Genomic DNA, 21,525 nt, shown 5'->3' with positions numbered 1-21,525 from the left:
GATGATCTCATACCTGTTCTTTTTCCCCTGTTTAAATTATTTTCTTACATTTTTCTTGTTTTATTATTTTATATATTACACTGTATATTTACATTTCCTATTTGTTGTAGTCTATATTTGTTTAATATTTTATACTATACGTTGGATTTATGTCATGTTTATTGTTTGTAATGTGACTGGCATAAATAAAATAAAGCATGACTATGATAGGCATTAATGTAAAATGCAATTCATTCATAGTTACAAATTCTTCGCAGTTAATATAAAAACTGTAAAAAAAATCTAAAGATTTGCATTGACTTAAACACTCTGTATACTTTAAAACACAAACCTTTCTTCTGCCGAATCAAGACGAATGAGCGGCGCACGGGCGCAGCGTTATGACGTCATATCGCCAAAACCAAAATAAAAGTTCAGTTTTTACATGCTAAAACGATCAATGTGCACATAAAGGCACAGATACATTTAAAAAGTACCTTGTTACAAATGACAAATACTTGCTTATCAAATGTATTTTAAAATATACAAATAATCTGACAACACAAAAATACATACAAAAGAATCTTTAACACTATCTGCTTGTTAATCTGCTTGTTCTTGATTACAGAAATATAGCATTGTGATAATTAACACTTATTAATTTCACATTATTGTAAAAATACACTTTATTGTATGTATTTTTTACACTTAAAAAAAAATCGGATCACAGACTCATTTTTATGTATTATCATTATTATGCTTCAAACAATAAACAGACAGAAAAGACAGAACCTCTACAGGACTGAAATGACATCATATCTGCAAGAACAGTTTCACAAACAAACAAAAAAGATAACATTATAAACACATACAGAGGAAAAAAATATGCACCAGTGGTATTTGTTTTATATACATAAAAATATATAATATTTCATAATCTGTCACTTGTTTTTGTTGGTCTCAGTATTTTATTTGTATTTCAGTTATTTGATTTGTGATCAGTATTTGACTGATATTTGTTATAACTGCCTTTAAATATGTGTTCATTACTACAAATGTTCCACTAAAGCGCGCACACACACACACACACACACACACACACACACACACACACAGAGAGAGAGAGAGAGAGAGAGAGAGAGAGAGAGAGAGAGAGAGAGAGAGAGAGAGAGAGAGAGAGAGAGAGAGATATTGGTTGCGATTGGAGCAACTGAAATGATAGTAGAACACTGACACACTGACATGTATTTTTGTTATTTTTGTTTTAGAATTTATTATTGTTTGTTAAAGTTTTATGCACTGGTTGTAGCGCATGAACAGGACTCTTATTTTGGTCTGCGACATGACGTCATAAGACTGCGCCGCGCCCCTGCGTCAGTGATTCGGCTGAAGAAAGGTTTGTGTTTTTATGCATTTAAAGTGTTTAAACCGATGCATACTTTTTAGAACAAAATACAATTTTACAAGAGCTTTTTAATTATTTATTATTTATTGTAATTGTGTAGTGCTTTATCTAACATGAATGAACATTATGTTTGTGAGAAAAGTGCGTGCATCCACACAAGTAACGTTAACTGAAAAACCCTAAGCCATTGTCTATGGCGCTGCTCGCAATAAACGCTGTTAGAAATAACCGGCATTGAAGCATTTCTCCGCTAGGGTGTCCGCCTTAAGTGTGCAAAATAAGGGGCATATTTGTTATAATATTAAAAATAAAAATAAAACTCAGACAGTTTTGTTAAATAGTAGGTCTTCTTAGGTAAATGGAAAACCTTAATAATGTTCCACATTAATAAGCAAGTTACAGTTCTCACGCAATATGGGGATGAAAGATCTTTCTGAATATGAAATGGTGCAGTCAGGGTTTTATAATCACAGAGGTCCCAAATTTGAGGTAGTTAGGGGGGTTCATGCTCCCCCGATAAAATGTATATTCTTCTGATCTACAAATATGTGCATTTTAATGTTTGAAGGCAAAACAATAGGATAACCATAGCTTTAAACCATGTCAGTGGGTAGTAGATGATTTGTCAATACTCATCATTTTCATCACTCTTTCTTTTTCTCTCAGTTTTCATATCTCTTCCTCTCCTTTGACTTAATATTTTTGTTTCATTTTCATCTGTGTCAGTGAAGAAAGGAAACATATAGGTCAGTCAACTGATATTTAGCCTAGCCCTATTTGTTTTATTCATCATTTTCTTAGACAAGGGAACATACTGATGGCTACGAACGCTAGGTAAATAAGTTTATTCAATTCATTCACAATATGAACACATTATGAACCAAGTTATGGTTCATAAAGAAAATTAATTGTACAGTAAAAAGTGCTGAATATTTGGATTTCATTAGAACTATAAATATATAGAGCTCTACTATAATGTCCTTATGTCCGCTTTAACGCATTCTCGGACAGTCGAGAAATCCCACCTGATGGCGCAATAGTATGGTATACATTGTCCCATATAATTGGTCAATTAAACAATATTGTTACAGTAAAATGTGCTAAAAATGTGTATTTGACAAGATCAATACACCCTTTATTAAATCACTTTTACGGATTTAATGCATCCTAACAGGTGGTGGAGAAATGTTGAATTTATTCTTTCTGTGCTTATTGCGAGCAGAGACATAGACATATCCCTTGCCAGTGCGCTGACTACTGAACTAGGGAGCTGATTGAAATGTAGTTTGGATTTATTTTTCTCTCTGTTAATTATTCTCATCTTAAACATGACAGAGTGAAGTCAACTCCTGGTGAAGCAACTGAGATCCACGTGACTATTATAAAGATGGCGTTTATCAAAGAGGAGAGTGAAGATATCAAGATTGCAGAAGTATTCAGCATGAAACAAGAAGATATTGAGGAACAAATTGGTGGGTTTTATTCTCAAAACTGAACTCTGTCATTTGATCCTTATTATGCCTGCCTACAGACATTTATAATTTTGAAGGATTTCATATGAGTGTCTTAATTAAAGTGGGTTTATAGCCTACATAAGCAGAGAGTATAGGCTAGTCGGTTTCTTTTCTTTTCGTTTTGAATTGTTTTGTTTAAAAGTAGACAATTCAAGCTTTCTATATGGAATAACTAATGGAATATTGTTCTCATTCGTCATGAATCCCAATTCAAATTTTCCATGGCTGCGATGTAACAGTTAATTGCTAACCTATTATTTATTTTGTAAAGAAAGCTTTGTGCTTCACTCGTGTCATAATATTAATGTAAAACAGCATTCACATACAAAAAATTAGTTTTGGCGGACCATCGCCGGTGCTACTCAGTCACTGCGGTGGTGCGGTTGTCAAGTTTACCGGCACAGGCCTAGTTATATTATTGTTACCTTATAGACTCAAAGAATACATCCATTCCAGACACGGAAGACGCTCTGATTTGAATTTACAACATATTTATAAATTTTCGTTTCTTCTTTTTCTCCCAAAGACGAACCCCGGCTGGCCATCCATCGGTCCTTTTCTCTATGTCAGACTTAACTTTGTTTGTTGTCGTTAACGCTAACTCACCGCAGCTGCATCTTCTAAATAATGCCGTGAGTGGGGCTTGAGGAAGTGACGTCGCCTGCGTCTGTGCAGTGCGACCGGATGCAGCCCCTGAAGTGAGACACAGGAAACAGAAATACTGCAAAATAATAATAATAACGCGACTAAACTTTTGTGGTTTACTAAATAAAAACTATGCTAAAATGTCTCTTCATTTTCGTTGACCAAAACGAGACGAGACGAGACGAAATGTTATGATGTTATTTCGTCTCGTCTCGTTTTGGTCAACGAAAATGAAGAGACATTTTAGCATAGTTTTTATTTTGTAAACCACATTTAGTCTCGTTTTTATTCATCAATAATATTGCATTATACATTTAATTATAGTCATCGTCACATGACCAGCATTTACGTTGCATCTCATCATGTTTTCGTCACGTGATAAAGGTTCGTTGGCGACGATATTTAGTCATAATTTTCGTTGACGAAAGCAACACTAGCTGTGCCTGGAAAAAACGAGGATGCGTGTCGCGACCGTGTCGCTTCCATTATGAGCACGCTTGCCGCGCGCCTACATTTGAAATAACGAACTTGAGCATGCAAAAGACGCGATATGTGAACTAAGACTACTTTAAAGGCCCCCTGAAATCAAAATGTACGTTTTTTAGCTCTTAGGATGAATATGTAAGCCTTAATGTTATAAATAAACTGGTGTGTTCCAAAACAATGACAAAATTCGCATTTAGGAGATATAAGCATTCAAAACTTACAGTCTCTCACTTCCGCTAAAATGGATCACAGATTTTTATGACGTCACCGTGGACTTCAGCTTCTCATCACATCTTCTGTCCAATCCAATGCTCTCTAGAATCTGAAGCGTCCCGCCCCGTTTGCTATAAACACCACCGGGCCAAAGCGACCGTAGCTGTACCTGATTGTATGTTCGGCAGTAAACGCATGCTAAGTGTCAGCTGCTCGTGCTCATCAGTTCCATCAGTTAACTGTCGGAGTTACTGGAGTAACACATACTCTGGGATATTGTTTATTTCGAGTCGGAGTGACAGTCAGGCATGTCCGAAAGCGAGGAACTTTAGAAAACTGGATCAGCTCTGACTCTGTTTTGAACGTTTCAGTTTTATTTGGTGAACTGGTTCGACCTGTTCACAAAAAAAGAACATCACTACTGTTGTCACGTCACAGAGCAATATGGGTTGGAGATGTGTGTTCGTTTGCTCAAACGCTCGAGTTTTATTACGTTTTCAGAGTGAAATTGCTAGAATGTATTCACACCTCTAACGTTACTATTGAATCCAACGTATCAGTCCTCGGATTCGTTTCCATTGTGCTGTCAAGTACGACTTGCAGTCTGTGAGGGAAACTAAACGCTATTGGCTATTTGAAAAGGCGGAGGAGCCATTCAATATGTCCCGCCTTAGCTTCCTGTTTCAGTGGAAATTACGTCAACACATCATACACAGCTGCGCGTTTACAGGCACTTCAGTGGGCCTTTAAAATACAACAGCAGTACGACAGCTATGCACAACCACCTACGATTGAAACATTCAACAACAAAGGCAAATGTTCTTCACACCACGAAGCAAACGAGCTTTGGTGAATTCTGTAAACGCCCGATTACAGAGAGGAGAAGACAGGTAATAACAGATTTACTTGTGGATTTTATAGTGAAGAATATAAGACCCCTCTCTGCAGTTTCAGGAGAGGGATTCAGGGGAATTATCAACTTATTTGAACCCAGTTACACCGTTCCATAGAATCCTACACTCTGGAAAATAATTGGCCACAAATACGACTCTCTAAAAGCGGACATTGCGTCTGACATAAAAGGCAAGAATGGCTATTTATTTGTCTTTACTCTGTTACATCAAAATTAAAATATGTAATGTCATAATTATTATGATTTGAGAGTTTACTATAGAATTGTTGCATTAGGCTATGAATTAATAAACATTTATTGATAAGAACTATTTCATGTCTTTTCATTTACAGTAGCATGAACCACGAGTAGTCGAGTAACTCGAGTACTGTTTTGATAAGAAATCGACCAGCAGAAATCAGTAGTCATGCAACCCCTAATGGCTGTGAAATTAAATACAGTATGTGTTGCACAATAATATTTAGCCATTACTTTGCAAATACTGTGGGTTTTTTCAGATGTACTTTTAGTACGATTGTTTTAAATGAGTAAAACTGCGCAGTATTAACCCACCAAATCATTTGACAAATAGTCACATATTAGTAACAGGTTAAAGCTGCCGTCGGCAAATTTTTTTTGATCATATTCAGTGAAATTGACACTATAATCCAACAGAACAACATAAATAAGATGGTTTTAGAAAAAAAAAAACGAGCTTCTAACTCCACCTGGAGCGTGTTATTTGTTTTGCAAAAATCCACCGCTCCCGGATCATCGGGTCCAATCAGCGCAGGGGGGTGTGAGATCTGACTGTCAATCACAGGTCGTGCACACGCCACAGATCCCCCCTCACTCGCGCACGTTAATATCACATGCACACGCCACGCCTGAAGTTCGCCTGGAGATTGCATGAAGCGTGATGGCGGAGAGAAAATCTACTAACAAGCTTCCAATTCCTCGGTTATTGCTATCTATGGATAGATTAGCCAGGGCAGCCTACCTCCGAGTCCATGGTGTTGATAGATGCTGAAGAGACGGACGCGTTCACAGAAAATCAGGTACACACGCACAGTGACGCACTGACGAGCACGACCTCGATGGGAGGGTGCTCGCTGGTAGTGGGGAGGGGCATGAGAGTTGTAAACATTCAACATTTTGGCTAATCGACCCAATCTGCCAGACTTGCCGACGGCAGCTTTAATATAGCATTACATTTCACGTTCCTGGCAGCTAATTCATTACGATGACATAACATAGTGTGATCAATCGTACAGGTAATACAAAAACAAATTTATCAGCTGATATATAATTTATATGATTTACACATGCCTATGTATAAATGTATAGGATAATGCAATGTAAGTCGCTTTGGTTAAAAGCGTCTGCCAAATGCATAAATGTAAATGTAAATGTTTGTCATGTTATGTTCTGACAATAAAGAGTAGTTTAAAACCACAATTAACGCTCTGGTTTCTACAAAACTATCACTTAGGAGCAAAAATCTGCCTTTAAACTTGAAAGAAATAAAGATTTGACATTTATCGTGATAATTATCGATATCGACTGATATAAAAAAAATTATCGTGATATTTTTTTTGGGCCATATCGCCCAGCTTTACTTATAACTAATATAAATATAATTAAATAGATAAGAATGAATTGCAAACTTCCTGTCGCTGTGCAGGCTCTTTTATTGTACGACAGTGTTAGACAGCTCAATAACCCTTTTATTTTTATAATTAATTCTTATCTATTCAACAATCTTTGATTGTTCTTTACTGTTAAGGTCAAGTTTCTGTTTGCTGCCCTGCAATTAAAGAGGGAAAGAGTCATCTGTCACTCTCACACTCACCTTAGGTGACGTGACCAAACTCACAATATTTAGTGCCACCTGTTAGACCCACTAAATTCTGATAAATGTTGTGGGAAACTGCTAAATTATTGGTGCCTGTGTAGACCACAAAACATTTCAATATGTTTCCCAGAAGGAAAAATATGTACAGTTTACCCTGATCATTCTGTTCACAAAGTTCATACCCCCTTGACTCTTAAAGCTTCATGTTGTATATGGAGATGATGTTGTAGCTGCTCATGACAAACAAGGTACTCATGAACAAATATCTCAAAACATAAAAAGAGTCATTGATCTTTCAGGTAATGACACATTTTTATAAATTCAGTTATTTTGTTTTCTGGACTATGTAAACATATTTTATGTGAAATGGCTGATTCATGGCACTACAAAAAAAAAAACTATGCAATTATGATCTCTCCTATTTTGTTCAAATTAAGTTTTTGCATATTCTACAAGGTGTAAACCGCAACTGTACACTACCAGTCAAAAGTTTTGGATCGGTAGGAATTTTAAAAGAAGTCTCTTCTTCTCACCAAGGCTGCATTTATTTGATTAAAAATACAAAAAAACAGTAATATTGTGAAATATTATTACAATTTAAACAGCTGTTTTCTATGTGAATATAAGTGTAATTTATTCCTGTGATCAAAGCTGAATTTCCAGCATCATTACTTCTTCAGAAATCATTCTAATATGATGATTTGATGCTAAAGAAACATTTCTCATCATTACCAATGTTGAAAACAGTTAATTACATTTTTTATTTCAGGATTCTTTGATGAATAGAAAGTTCAAAAGAACATTATCTGAAATGGAAAGCTTTGTTAACATTAAACACTACCGTTCAAAAGTTTGGGGTCAGTAAGAATTGTTATTTTATTTTTTGGGATAAATAAATAAAATAAATCAATACTGTTATTCATCAAGGATGAATTAAATTGATCAAGTTATAAAGACATCTATAATTTTACTAAATATTCTATTTCAAATTAATGCTGTTCTTTTGAACTTTCTATTCATTAATAAATGCTATAAAAATTGTACACAACTGTTTTTCAACATTGTTAATAATAATTAATTTAAATTTTTTTAAACATCAAATCCGCATATTAGAATGATTTCTGAAGGATCATGTGACACTGAAGACTGGAGTAATGATGATGAAATTCAGCTTTGATCACAGGAAAAAATTACATTTTAGAAATAAATATATATATATATATATAAATAAATATATCAATTATTATTGTTTTTTTGGCAATATTATCAATTAGTTGATGCTGCTCCAATATAAACACACTGAACTGACTTGTCTTGTGCTTTTATCCTGGGTCAAGCTGTGTTTTTTTGTTTGTTTGTTTTTTATAAATTTGAATTGAATTGAATAAATGGTTTAACATCTGCCAGCTTGAAAGTTTTGGGACGTGTCCTAAAGAAAACAAAGAGTTAACAATATTGATAAGAGATTGTGATATTACAGAAAACGTCTCTTTTACGTATGTAACCCTCGTTCCCTTAAGGAGGGAACGGAGATGTTACGTCAACATCACTGATGTATTGGGATCTCGCCCTAGAGCCCAATCACCTTTGAGTGTAAACTAAACGAGCTAATGGAGATTGGTGTGCTCTGCCCCGCAGCATGGGTATAAACACGGAAGTGGATGCAACGCACATTTGCTTTTCGCTGAGGAGCCGAGCCAGTGACCTGGTCAGCCAGCGGGGTACAGAAATTGTGGCGACGGGACGTAACGTCTCCGTTCCCTACTTCAGGGAATGAGGGTTACATATGTAACCAAGACATTCCCTTTCAATCGGTCACGTTCGGCATTATGCCGACACATAGGGACTTTTGTCCAGTGCTCACTTCCTGCATTAGCTCTGGGTCAGCACTACCCTCGTGCAACTCCTTTAGTGCCTTGGCCTGGTAGACCGGCAGGAGAGCCATGGCGTGCAGGGCTTAGGCAGCCTGTCCAGCGGCTTTGAAAGAACCTTTAAGCCCCTGGATTGATGATGCGGAATACCTCTCCAGGAAGCACTTTTAGGACACAACTGCATCGCTACAGCGCACTCCACTGGCGGAATACCCGCGTACCCTTTGGCCGCTCTGCCATCAAGGGTAGTGAGGGTGGAGGAGGTACCAGACCGGTTTTGGGCAGAGAATGGTCTCGTCTACGATCTGGTAACCTCACCATGCACCTCCAGGGAGAATGGCACCGGGGCAGGGTGTTGAGAACAAGCATGGGCTGCCCCAAGAAACCAGTCTTCCAACCTTGAGGGTTCGGGACACGGCGGAGACCTCCACTCAAGCCCGACACTCTCGGCAGCCCGGTAAAGCATAGTCGTCAGCTCTGGGTCAGGCTTGGGAAATGCTTCCCTCCCCGGAGGACATAAGCTCACCCTCCGATGCAGCAATCGGCATCCGGTCGTTGGGGGGAGCCCAGAATGAAACGGCCGGCCACCCAGTTAGAAGGACCAGCGCGCTCATCCGGAAGCTCCACAGGTTGCAGTGTGTCAGAGGAGTGAGGAGCACACAGATTTTCTCGCGGGAAGGCCCTCACTGTGATCCTCAAGTCACCCTGGCTATTTGCCGAAGTAGCCCTATTATGAGCTGGCCCAGAAGAGGAATTAGAAAGGCTATATAGGTGAGGGGACCCCACCTCTCTTGAGGTATTGGAGTCTCAACTGTAATACCAAGATGTTCATGTTCACAGACAAATGTGCATTGCGTCTGATTCTGTATTTATACCTGCGGGGCGGAGATACAAATCTCGCACACCAATCTCCATTGGCTCGGTTAGTTTACACTCGAAGGTGATTGGGCTTTCAGGCGAGATCCTAATACGTCAGTGACGTCGACATAATGTTGAACGTGACCGACTGAAAGGAAACACCTCTTGTCTGTATAGGATGTAGCATGTTGTTGGTTTTGATGCTTTACATGTCTTAATGTTTTGATGTCTGTTGCTGTGGGTCATTACACTGAGGATAACTTGTCTTTGTCTCTTTTTGCCTTAGACTTGATGCCGCTAAAAGAGGAGAGTGATGAAGTACTGAATGAAATTGAAGATAAAGTTAAAATTGAGAAGAAACGTATTTTCATAAGTGGAGAAAACTCTTCTAGTTGCTCAAAGACTGTAAAGAATTCCTCACAAAACAGAGCTCAGAAGAAAGCAACTATAAGTTATTTCTCCTGCTTTGAGTGTGGGAAGAGTTTCAGTAAACACGGTGACCTTAAAGTCCACATGGGAGTTCACAATGGAGAGAACCCTTTCACCTGCCAACAATGTGGAAAAGGTTTCACTGAAAAAGGAAGTCTGAAAAGGCACATGAGAATACACACTGGAGAGAAGCCTTACACCTGCCAGCTGTGTGGAAGAAGTTTCACTCAAAAAGGATCTCTTAACAGGCACATGATAATTCACTCTAAAGAGAAGCCTTACACCTGCAAACTGTGTGGAAATAGCTTTAAAGCAGAAGTAAACCTCAAGTATCACATGAAAATTCATACTGGAGAGAAGCCTTACACATGTGATCAGTGTGGAAAGAGTTTCAGATGGAAAATAACCCTTAATTGCCACATGAGAGTACACTCAAGAGAGGATTGTTTTATATGTCAGCAGTGTAGAATGAGTTTCCCAGATAAGCAATGCCTTAACAGGCACATGAAAATAATTCATGCCGGAGAGAAGCCTTTCAAATGCGATCAGTGTGAAAGAAGTTTCCAATTGAGTAAATGCCTTAAGACTCACATGAGAATTCACACTGGAGAGAAGCCTTACACATGCTATCAGTGTGGAAAGAGTTTCACATATAAAGCAACCCTTGATTCCCACATGAGAATTCACACTGGAGATAGCCCTCACACTTGCAAACAGTGTGAAAAGAGCTTTTCACACAAAGGTAATCTAAAGGCTCACTTGAGAATTCACGCTGGAGAGAAGCCGTTCATATGTGTTCAGTGTGGAAAATGTTTCACACGTAAAGAATCCCTTGATTACCACATGAGCATTCACTCAAGAGATAACTGTTTCATGTGTAATCAGTGTGGAAGGAGTTTCCCAAACAGGAACAACCTTAGGAGCCACGTATTAACTCATGTTGGAGAAAACCCTTTGATGTGTCATCACTGTGGAAAGAATTTCACACATAAAGGAAACCTCAAGACTCACATGAGAGTTCACACTGGAGAGAAGCCATTTTCTTGCCAGCAGTGTGGAAAGAGTTTCAGACATAATGTAAGCCTCCAAACTCATATGAGACTTCACACTGGAGAAAGGCCTTTCATGTGCAATCATTGTGGAAAGAGTTTCAGACATCATGTGAGCCTCAAAACTCACATGAGACTTCACACTGGAGAGATTTTCCCATATCAAAGAGACCTGAAACGTAATTTGCAAACTCATTCTGTAAAGAAATTACAGTGTTCTGAGTGTGACAAAATGTTTAGATTAAGGAGCCATTTTAAAAATCACTTGTGCGTTCACTCTGGAGGAAGGCCATTTAATTGTGAACAGTGTAATAAAACATTTATTTTGGCATCACACTTACAGATACACTTGAAAACACATGCGGATTTTAGACCCCATTTGTGTTCCATGTGTGGAAAAAGTTTTAAATGGCTCAGCAATTTAAAATGGCACCAGAAAACACGTATTTGTGTAAAATTAAGGCTACGTTCACACCGCAGCTGAATGTGGGCCAAATCAGATTTTTGGCTCAAATATGACTTGGTGGGACGAGACACACACAGTGGGTGTGGACCTTAATGTGACTCATATTCAGTGTTGGGGAAAGTTACTTTGAAAAGTAATGCATTACAATATTGCGTTACTCCCTTAAAAAGTAACTAATTGCGTTACTTAGTTTCTTTTTTTAGAAAAATAATGCGTTACGTTACTTTTGCGTTACTTTTTTCCACCTGGGCTGGGCTTGTTTTTTTATAACGTTATATTTTTGGGCAAATGTAAAGACCCATTCAGACCAAAAGTGAAATAATAAGCCTCAGGCTGAAGGAAATGCAGATTCATTCCTGTACAGTAGAGGGCGCTGCTCAAACAAACCTTTCAGCTGCTGTTATTTAACACTTTACCAACAAAAAGAAAATAATCTATAGTAATTTCTGCTTATGGTTTAACTGAATCATCGAAGTTCAGAAGCAACATTGGTCAATGAAGTTAGATAAAATTTCAAACAATTTGTTTTACTTAACATATTTGGTTATTGGAGGTTTGCATAGTATTCTGATTCTGTATTTCACTGATTTGATTCATTTTGAGGAATATTGAATCTTTTATTTGTGCAAGTGAGATGATTAAATGCATGCTCTCATTTAGTCTAGAACTACAATAGCCATCATGTTTACACACACACAACGCCTCTGCCCTTCCATTTGTCTCAACATGGGGACAAAAGAGCTGTCAGTCAATAAATGGGAAAAAAAAGTAACTTGTGTTACTTATTTGAAAAAGTAACTCAGATATTTTGTTGTAAATTTTAAAAGTAATGCGTTACTTTACTAGTTACTTGAAAAAGTAATCTGATTACGTAACTCAAGTTACCCCCAACACTGCTCGTATTAGATACTTGTCTGAAAAGGTGACACTTCTACAACACTTTTTTCCATGTCTTTTATTTGCATCCTTCACTTTTTACTTTGCCTTGAGGCTGTTTATTTTCTTTTGTCATGTATATATGAACTACTAAGTACTTATGGTAGATGCCCTCTAATTGTGATTATATAGAGGCATCCTTTAAATATTTTATTCAGTTTCAAATATTCTAGATTTAAAAAAACAAAACTTCTGTCTTGTGGTGAAATTCCACTCTGTAAATGAAAGATTATCAATAAAATGACAAACTGAATGAGACAATGAACATTGCTCTGCATTATTCAATTCATCTTCAATTAGAAAAAAATTCTACTTTTGGGTTTCATTGGATGACATCTGGAAGCTGGTTCCAGCTGTGGGGGTGTAGCAGCTCCAGTTCCTATGTGTGTGTAGCTTATTCAATTTGTTGATTTCTTTTACACAGTCAAGTGAAGTTAAGTCACCTTTATAGCTTTTTATACAATACACATTGTTTCAAAGCAGCTTTACAGGGATAAACATGAAAATAATCATTCAATGATGCAAACATAGTTTGATTCTGCTGTAAAGCCGCTCTAAAAAGACAGTAGTGTTATTGTCCAGCTGAGGTCAGTTCAGTTTTGATTCATTGAACGGTGCACACTGTTTCAAAACACCTTTACAGAAAAATAATGGGTAACACTTTATTTCGATAGTCCACTTTAGACATTCTACTAACTATAAGTAACTTTGCAACTACATGTCAACTAACTCACATTAGAGTATTAGTAGACTGTATTCTTAATATCTGCTAACACTTTAGTTTGATGCTCCCCAACAGACATTCTACTGACTATACGCAACTTGGCAACTACAAGTCAACTTATTCTACTAACCCGAGCCCTAACACCATAACCTGACAGTCTACTAATACTCTAATAACAGTTAGTTGACATGTACTGTAGTTGCAAAGATACTTATAGTTTGTAGAATGTCTAAAGTGGATTATCAAAATAAAGTGGAACCAAATAATGTTTTGAAATTAAGGTTTAACTATTGAGTAGTCTTTAAATCTTCGTGGATCTATATCAGGGATGGGTAACTTCGGTCCTGGAGGGCCACTCACCTGGCTGTAGCTTTCTAGTAATCCTGAAGACATTGATTAGCTTGTTCAGGCGTTTGATTCAGTGGCGTAAGGTATTTGAGTAAATGTAATAAGTTGCTGTAGCCTACTTAATTATATATTTTTGGCTACTTTGTACTATGAGTATCAAAGATATTAGCAACTTTAGACTTTAATTATAGGTTCACGAATTCCTTTGCCCATATACTAATAAGGTTAAGCGTATTTGACTTGCTGTCCACAGTGGAGGGGCTCGAGGAAGCAGCTTCAACTTGAGCTTAGATATACCCCCCAGTGGGACTACTAATGCTTGGATGATGAGTATGGTAGCAAGATGCCTAAATTATGTTGTTGGAGTTGGGGATGTGGAGGGATGCCAAAACAGCTGATGCCAGATTAAGGTGAGCGGCTGCTTATATGCTCTGGCAGTTAATTGAAAGATTAGATGGGTTCACTCCTCCTGAAATTACGTTGTGAACTTCACTAATAGGGCTGTGACAATACACTTAGCTCACGAGACGAAACATAATATTGGGTACACGAGACGAAATAATATTTTAAAAGAACATCAAAGCAAGTGCACACAATAAATCCTCTACAATAAGAAGATTTCTTTATATCAGCAAGATGCTTATTAAAATCATCTGATCTACTACAAATTCTTTTGAACAGACACATTTGGCTGTAAGGAAGACTGTTCTTTAAGGGTAACGGATGGTAAGAGTCAGCTCTCAGAAGTGGAAGGTTTCTAAAAAAAGGCTACATAAATCCGTATATAGATAATTTTCATTCTGAATTATCAGGATTGCTACCATCAGGGTTGCTACCTTTCATTCCATCCTGAGATTCAAGACGCTTATGAATTTTTGGTAAGGTATAAAATGTAGGTGTAATGGGATTTTTTTTATTTTTTTATTCAACTTCCCTTTACATAAATGGCTAGTCTGAAACATAATTATATCTCTATTTTAAACCTCTGGGTCAGATCCCCTCAGGGCTGGATTGGGACTCATTTTCAGCCCTGGAAACTTTCTAAGGCATGAAAGTTTCATGCTTTAGACCGGCCCACTTTAGTTCACGGCTGACTATATTAAAATAATGTAATTAAGTCTGCAATAGTGCACTGTTCTCTACAGCCTTGTATTTTAAAAAAAATATCATCATTTCCGATTCAGTGCAAATATAGTAGCCTAAGCGTTGCTTCACAGTGAAGATTTATTAGAACAGTTAATAACAGTATTCTTTACAACAAGTTTAACGTTTAATGTTTAACAGTATCAGAATCTATTTTCTGTAAGAATTAGTGTTCATAAATATCCAAACCTTAAAATGAAAAAAAAAACTAAATAAAATAATAAAATAAAATGTATCATCTCTTTTTCCTTTGCATAAGTCAAGGAAACAGCTGCTTTACAACTTTTCAGAAATATGAGAACATTAGTTAAAGGGTAAATCTCCAACACTATTCTTTAAAATATCACAGTGTCATTTTCTACAATATCTGAATATATATTCTGTGCAAAATTGTTCACAGATTTTTTCAGTCCTTAAACACAAATAAAGAATAAAACAAGTATTGCACTGTTATCTGCAAGACTTTTTTTTCACAGTATAACTTTCTAATGTTCATCTCTTTTTCCTCTGCATAAGTGTAGCTTCAAGGAAACATGGCTATCCCTAAAACATTAATAAGCGCCTGAGCAGTGCACTGGTCTCTGCAACTTTGTTTATCACAGTGTCTTTGTCCAAAGACATGAGAATTTCTTTCTCAGTGCACATGAGCATGAATGCCTCAAGGTTCTGGGTTAAAGTGCTCCTGAGCCTGTTTTTCATGAATTTCACTGTTGAGAAGATCAAGCGTAGCATCAGTTCTGGCAGGTCACGTTAGTCAAGCTTGCATCAGCTGACTCTCAGCTGATCCACGTCTACCTATAGGAATACGACGCCTATCACTGTGTACATATATAAGCTCCTTCAGTATTATCAGCTGCTATCGCGTTTCTCAGGAGCTGATTACCCTCCTCCATCCCCAGCTCCTCCTCTCGTCAGTCGGGATTTGGCATTCTGATTCCCCTTGAATCAGAATAAATTCTCAAATTATGTTGTAATTTAAAATCTTGAATTAATGACATCTGCAATACATTCATGTTGGTTCTGTTCTGTTTACCCTAAGGGGGGTTATTGCTGCTCTCCCTGCTCTTATCCATGCTAGTTCTTGCCCAGAACAGAACCATACCGCCAATGCAAACTGTATGCTAATTGTCAATCGTATTTGACGATAATGGTCCTGACAGAACTTCTCACACAGGCTACTTGCATGAAGGACAGTGTTAATAGTAACTTGTAGGCGAGTCCAATCACATGGTAGGCATCAGTTAGAAGATTGTACTGAGAGAGGATGAGATGAACACAAATTACACAGTTTTTACAGGAGGAACAAGTTTTGCTCTTTAGTCCTCGTGGCTTCACTAGCTGTCCTGACAATGTAAGCCTCCATAGGGGACATCTTTAGTCTGTCCCACTGAGGTGCATGGCTGTACAGTTCACCACATAATGTGCCAACTGTAGCCCTGTTGTCAAACTTAAGCAGACATTTGCTTATTTCTTACAGAGCTGAGCTGGAGAGTCCATTTTCCCTCACATGAGCAAACAGGCATAATCTGAGAAAAGTTTTGCATTAGCAGAAAACCTCCTATGGATGCTGCCTGTCTACAATGACATTGGGTCTCATTCATGAAACACGAGCAGAATGAATTTTTGTGTAAATCGTGCGGAAAGTGGTTCTGGCGTAAATTTTCGGATTCATTAAAATGTTTGTATTTTCCAAATGTTAGTTGGTACGAAAGAAACCTACACCTGCTCCCAGCCACGCGTAAATAGTGCGTTTAACATCCGAACGTTTTGCTCATTAATAAGGCTGCATTTTAATTCACCTTAATCGGGTACATATTTACACAGCATTTTGAAAAAATATTATATATAGTAATTACATACGTTTTTTCTTTTTACTTTTATTATGAGAGCCAGTAATAGCAACTGCAAACGGAACACAAGTCCGCAAGTCACAAGTGTTGCAGTCAAGCTTCATGTCGAACCATTTTCTTTTCACTTTTGGGACTGTTCGATTAACAGATGAAACTCCATTAACTGCATCTGTAATATGCTGCCAAGCTTCCTTTTTTTTAGGACCTGATACGCCATGTACGCTTGAAAATAAAATGTGGCGTTTTGAATGAACTTCTGATAATAAAACTTAAATTTCTGCATCTGAGAAATTTCTCTTTTTCATTCGCTTTTGAGAAGACATGTTGAAATCCTTCGTTTGGTGTCATAATATGATGCCCATATATAGTTGTCAGTCGGTTTTAATGGGCGGGATTTATGGTAATTGAGAATGAGCGTGCACGCGCGTCCCATTTACGACTGATTGGAATTCATTAACCCACACACACATTTCACTATCAAATCTGACGTTTACGAAGTATTTGTGAATCAGGAGAAGAATTTTCGGGAATGTCTCTTTACGCGCAAATCACTCACATATTTACTCGTATATTTACGAATGTTTCATGAATGACACCCAATGTGTACTTTTATCTTGAAGGCACTATCAACTAATGCCAGCTGCTCATCTTCTGCAAGCTCTCCTGGCATCCTTTTCTTTTGTCTGATCCTTCTCTCAGAAAGGGCAGCCTGCACTAAAAGCTCACACTCTTCCTCCTCTTGCAACTTTCCAATAGCCCACTTCTCAAACTCATCAGCTGCACACTTAAAGGGATACTTCACCTCTGGAAAAATGAATGTGTATTTAAAATAGGCCATTTATGTAGAAGAAATGTGAAGAAATTTCTAGACTGAGAAAAGCCAGAAAATTTATTTTTGGCTTATGTGGATGAAAGACAACAGCTCCCAGAATGCACTTGCTTCGCTGCTCTACGAGGCCACGCCTCCCGGTAAGAGAGCGCAGTTGAAAACAACAAGGTTATGCTACTAGTGAGTCTCCGTGACGAGTTTGCCCGGGATATCGAGATCGCCCAAAATGTCCGGGATTCGGCTTTTGCGTTCTACAGTCGCCATTCATTATGTTTACTGTGGCGAGCAGGACGAGGCTGAGGGCCGTGGGAGAACGGTGCGAGGCCGGTGGCGTCATTACTGAGACGCGCCGGTCTCCTATCTCTCATGGAGGAGCGGGAATTTTCTTAGCAATGTTAAAACGCACATCGACCGATCACTTGTTTAGCGTTCATGTAAACACTACATTCAGATTCACCAATCGGAATGAATTCAGTTAGATTGAAACAAAAGGTGTGCATGTAAACAATGAATGGCGACTGCAGAAACCAAAAGCCGAATCCCGGACATTTTGGACGATCTCGACAGCCGGACATGTCCGGGAAAAAGAGGATGGTAAACCCCTACTACTCAGCTTTCTCCACAGAACAAAAGCCTGCTAGCTTAGCTTCCAAAGAAAGACGGCTGATACTGTGTACATTCTGTGAGTGAGATCCCACCCTCTATGGGCGGGTTGAAAACATGCGGGACAGCCCCTCCTACTGGCTGTAGTCTTTAGCCTCTGGCCAGAAAATCCTCCGATGACGCAAAATGACGATTTTTGCGTCATCGGAGGATTTTTTCCAGACAAAAAATGCATAAATCTCTCATCTCAGGGGGATATGAGGGTGGAAAGCACGGTAATTCGAAAATACTACAGGTTTTCTACTAAAACAAAGCTTAATGCTAAATCCTGAAGTATCCCTTTAACTCCTTCAAGTCCCTAGCACACTTCCTGAGACCCTGCTCTGTCCCCTCATCCAGACGTGTAGCTGTGATGATATCCATTCCCCTTGTCTGTAAGTATTTTGAAAGGGGCGATGTAAGCTCAAAATTGCGAAGGAAGAGTTGAGCAGTGAGCACTGTCTCATACTTCAAAAGGCCTTCTATGAATCCCTTTGCCTTGGCCCTCACAGTTGGCTTTTGTGTACTGTCATCTACAATGGTGTCTAAAGTCATAAGCACTTCAAAAAACAAGCCTCCCTGAGGATTCCCGAAGCACCCAAACACGTTACTTAGTGCCTGATCCTTAGCCCACCACCTAGTTGGCCCTGTTGGGCACAGTCGTCTGTGACGCTTGTCCTGACTCTTCTCTTCCCACCTCTGCATGCGCTTGTATGACTCTCTTAAAAAAACTGCTATATCATTAAGCAGTGAAAACAGAGATGCACTTTCCACAACACTGCATCTTGTGTCTGCCAGTACAAGATTCAAAATATTTGCATAACACCAAATATGACCCTGATTGGGAGAATGCTCAGAGAGGATGTAGAAAACCCCCTAAACTGTCCCTGCATATTAGCTGCACCATCTGTTGAGTTCCCTACACATGTGCCAATGTCAATATTAAGGTTCAGTAGCACTTTTTTCAGAAGCTCAAAAAAATTCTAACCAGTAGATGACTCAAAGTCCACCACAGAAATCAGTCTTTCAAGAATGACATCAGTTACATATCTAAGTATGATTGAACACTGGTCTTTGGAGCTGATATCTTGGGTTGTGTCAATTTGGACTGAAAACATGCCAGCTTGTTTCACTTCTTCTGCTATAGTCACCTTTATCAGTTGGCTGATGACATCCACAACTTTTTTAAATGCTTCTTTTGACAGCAGAGTAACTAGAGCGCCTCTGCCTTTTGCACCAGTTTCATGCTGCTTTTTGCGGCAAGTATTAATCAATGTCAATGTTTTCAATGTCATATCTACTCAAGAGTAGAATCAACTTCAGGACGTTACCATGATTAACAGCAATGTTTTCTAAGCTATAACCTGCCTTTTTTTTTTATCTCCCTTGTAGCTAAGGCCACATTTGCCTATGACTTTAACAACGTCCACTATGCGCTCCATCACCTGACGTTTCATTTTCACTTGCTTAGCACGTAATGACATTTGGTTGCCAGTCAACAAGCTTTTCACATCTGCATTTTGTATTTTCATAAAGTAAGCATCTGCACTATCTCTGTGTGTCGTACTTTTTCCGTGTTACACTATCACTTTGTGAATGTGTTTCCAGTCTTTCATCCCTCCCTTTATGAAAGGGTCATCACTTACCAAAGGTGTAAATGCCAAACAGACAGAACAGTAGAGAGATTGTTTTTTCACAGTAAGTCAGCCACTTGCGGTTTGTTCCATCTTTGCTATTGAAAACCTTTGGTATAGGAAAATTTGGGGTTTGTTGAGGATGATAAGAAAAAAAAAATTATGTATATCCTGTGACTGAGATCGAGCAAAGTAATCAAAACTATCAACAGAATCATCTTCATCTGCCTTGTTCCTAGCTTGTGGTTTTTGGTTCTGCTGATGAGTTGTTGCCACTGTTATCTGTCCCTGAGTAGACTCTGATCTCCCTTTCACACTTCCTTCTGTATCCCTAGACTCAAGTGCAACTGTATTTAATCACAATAAAAAGCATTCTGTAAGCTTTAACATACTGGACATAGAAAGCACATTCAAATTAAATTAAATCAAAGCAAAGCAAATTAAAAATTTCCAAATGGCAAAATATGCAGGCTTATTTCATATGACTTTTTCCCTATTCCCTTTCAATCGTGGGCTTTGTATAAAACTATATTTTGATCAAAAACATAATGGGTCACTAGTAACACTTGGGCATTGAAAGTTGTTATATGGTACAACAGCTTACCTGTGTCTTCCACAGTGAGAGCATCAGTAACTTGCATGATACAACTGGGTCCTGACTCTGCTTCTGACACTAAATCAAATAAAAAAAATGGTCATATTTCTCACCTCAAATCTCCCCTTTTAACAAAGCTTTCTGATCAAATAAAGTCAAGTCACCTTTATTTATATAGCACTTTTTACAATACAGATTGTTTCAAAGCAGCTTTACAGTGATAACAGGACAATAATGCAACAAAGAGTGTTTCTAGAATAAAATAGCGTCATAGTCCAGCTTAAGTAAGTTCAGTGACGGTTCAATTTTGATGTAAAAAAAGTTATTAATTCAGTTCATTTATATATACTGTATAGCCGCTCCGGAGAAAACAGTGATGTCATCGTCAAGCTCAGTTCAGTTTTCATATAATGGTGTCAATGCAGGCAGGTCAATAATATTGTTGAATATTAAATGTCCCCAACTAAGCAAGCCAAAAGCCAAAGGCAACAGTGGCAAGGAACCAATGTCAAAAAAAGACAAAGGTTTTAAATTGTATGTGTCCACCTATATATACAACTACGAAGGTAAGTTAACAAGCCTCTGTTTTGAGTTTAACAAACGATGATACATGCTAGCTCCTTGGCTCTTTACTAGCCAAAGTTAGCACAGTGAGGAAACAACATTAATAACGTTAGCACAGTGATAGATTAACTTCATGCATATTTTGTGTTTCTGAAATGCAATACCCTAACCTCTATGTTAATCACAGTTTCAAACAAGGAGTCAGGAGAGGTCACGGTTAGGTCTGAGTGCTGAGATCTGTGAGGAAACGCCAGAAGCCTCACTGTCTGAGTGTAAGGGAAAGTCATCCTGCAGGTTCAGTTCAGGTTCAAAAGAAACAGGTTCCTGTTTGTCAAAATGAAGTTTCTTTGAGTCATATCATTGCTGTGAATTAGATACAGATAAACACCATCATTGCACTATATGAATCATATGGTACCTGAGATGTCATGTGAAATATGAATACAGGGTGTGCCAGAAAGAATGTAAAATGAATGGCTCCCACAGAAGCAAGATTTTGTTAAGAGTTCTTATAATTTCTTAATTATTCTGCACTGCTATTTTAAAATGAGTAAAGTGAGATTAACCATGATCAGTTGCATTTGATATGGTCAACTAT

General features: G+C 38.0%; 3 protein-coding genes across 3 annotated transcripts in view; 1 reads left to right on the top strand and 2 right to left on the bottom strand.

Annotated features, from left to right (window-relative positions):
- Positions 1–21,525, bottom strand: part of LOC309497657 (uncharacterized protein) — a 105,078-nt gene that overhangs the window by 19,164 nt on the left and 64,389 nt on the right. The gene's annotated exons all lie outside the window — the stretch shown is intronic.
- LOC309497638 (uncharacterized protein) lies at positions 1,329–12,859 on the top strand. The gene is made up of 3 exons (XM_082167927.1): positions 1,329–1,375; positions 2,720–2,856; positions 10,005–12,859. Exons 2-3 carry the CDS (start codon positions 2,772–2,774, stop codon positions 11,678–11,680), a joined length of 1,761 nt encoding a protein of 586 aa, XP_082024053.1. The 5' UTR covers positions 1,329–1,375; positions 2,720–2,771; the 3' UTR covers positions 11,681–12,859.
- LOC309497632 (uncharacterized protein) overlaps positions 2,875–21,525 on the bottom strand; it is a 189,176-nt gene continuing 170,525 nt past the window's right edge. Inside the window, exon 3 of the mRNA XM_082167915.1 lies at positions 2,875–6,329. The gene's annotated coding sequence lies outside the window, so the exon portion shown is untranslated. The remainder of the gene's footprint in view (positions 6,330–21,525) is intronic.

The sequence above is a fragment of the Leuciscus leuciscus genome (genome assembly GCF_965113295.1).
Source record: "Leuciscus leuciscus genome assembly, chromosome: 4".
Taxonomy (NCBI): Eukaryota; Metazoa; Chordata; class Actinopteri; order Cypriniformes; family Leuciscidae; genus Leuciscus; species Leuciscus leuciscus.
Note: the sequence above shows the minus strand (reverse complement) of the source record. Positions and strands in the feature narration are given on the sequence as shown.

What these genes read in the sequence shown, in the direction of transcription:
- LOC309497638 (XM_082167927.1), top strand. Translation starts at nt 2,772, where the DNA reads ATGGCGTTTATCAAAGAGGAGAGTGAAGATATCAAGATTGCAGAAGTA. An exon ending in AGATATTGAGGAACAAATTG is followed by an intron (nt 2,857 to 10,004) that starts GTGGGTTTTATT and finishes TTTTTGCCTTAG; the next exon opens with ACTTGATGCCGCTAAAAGAG.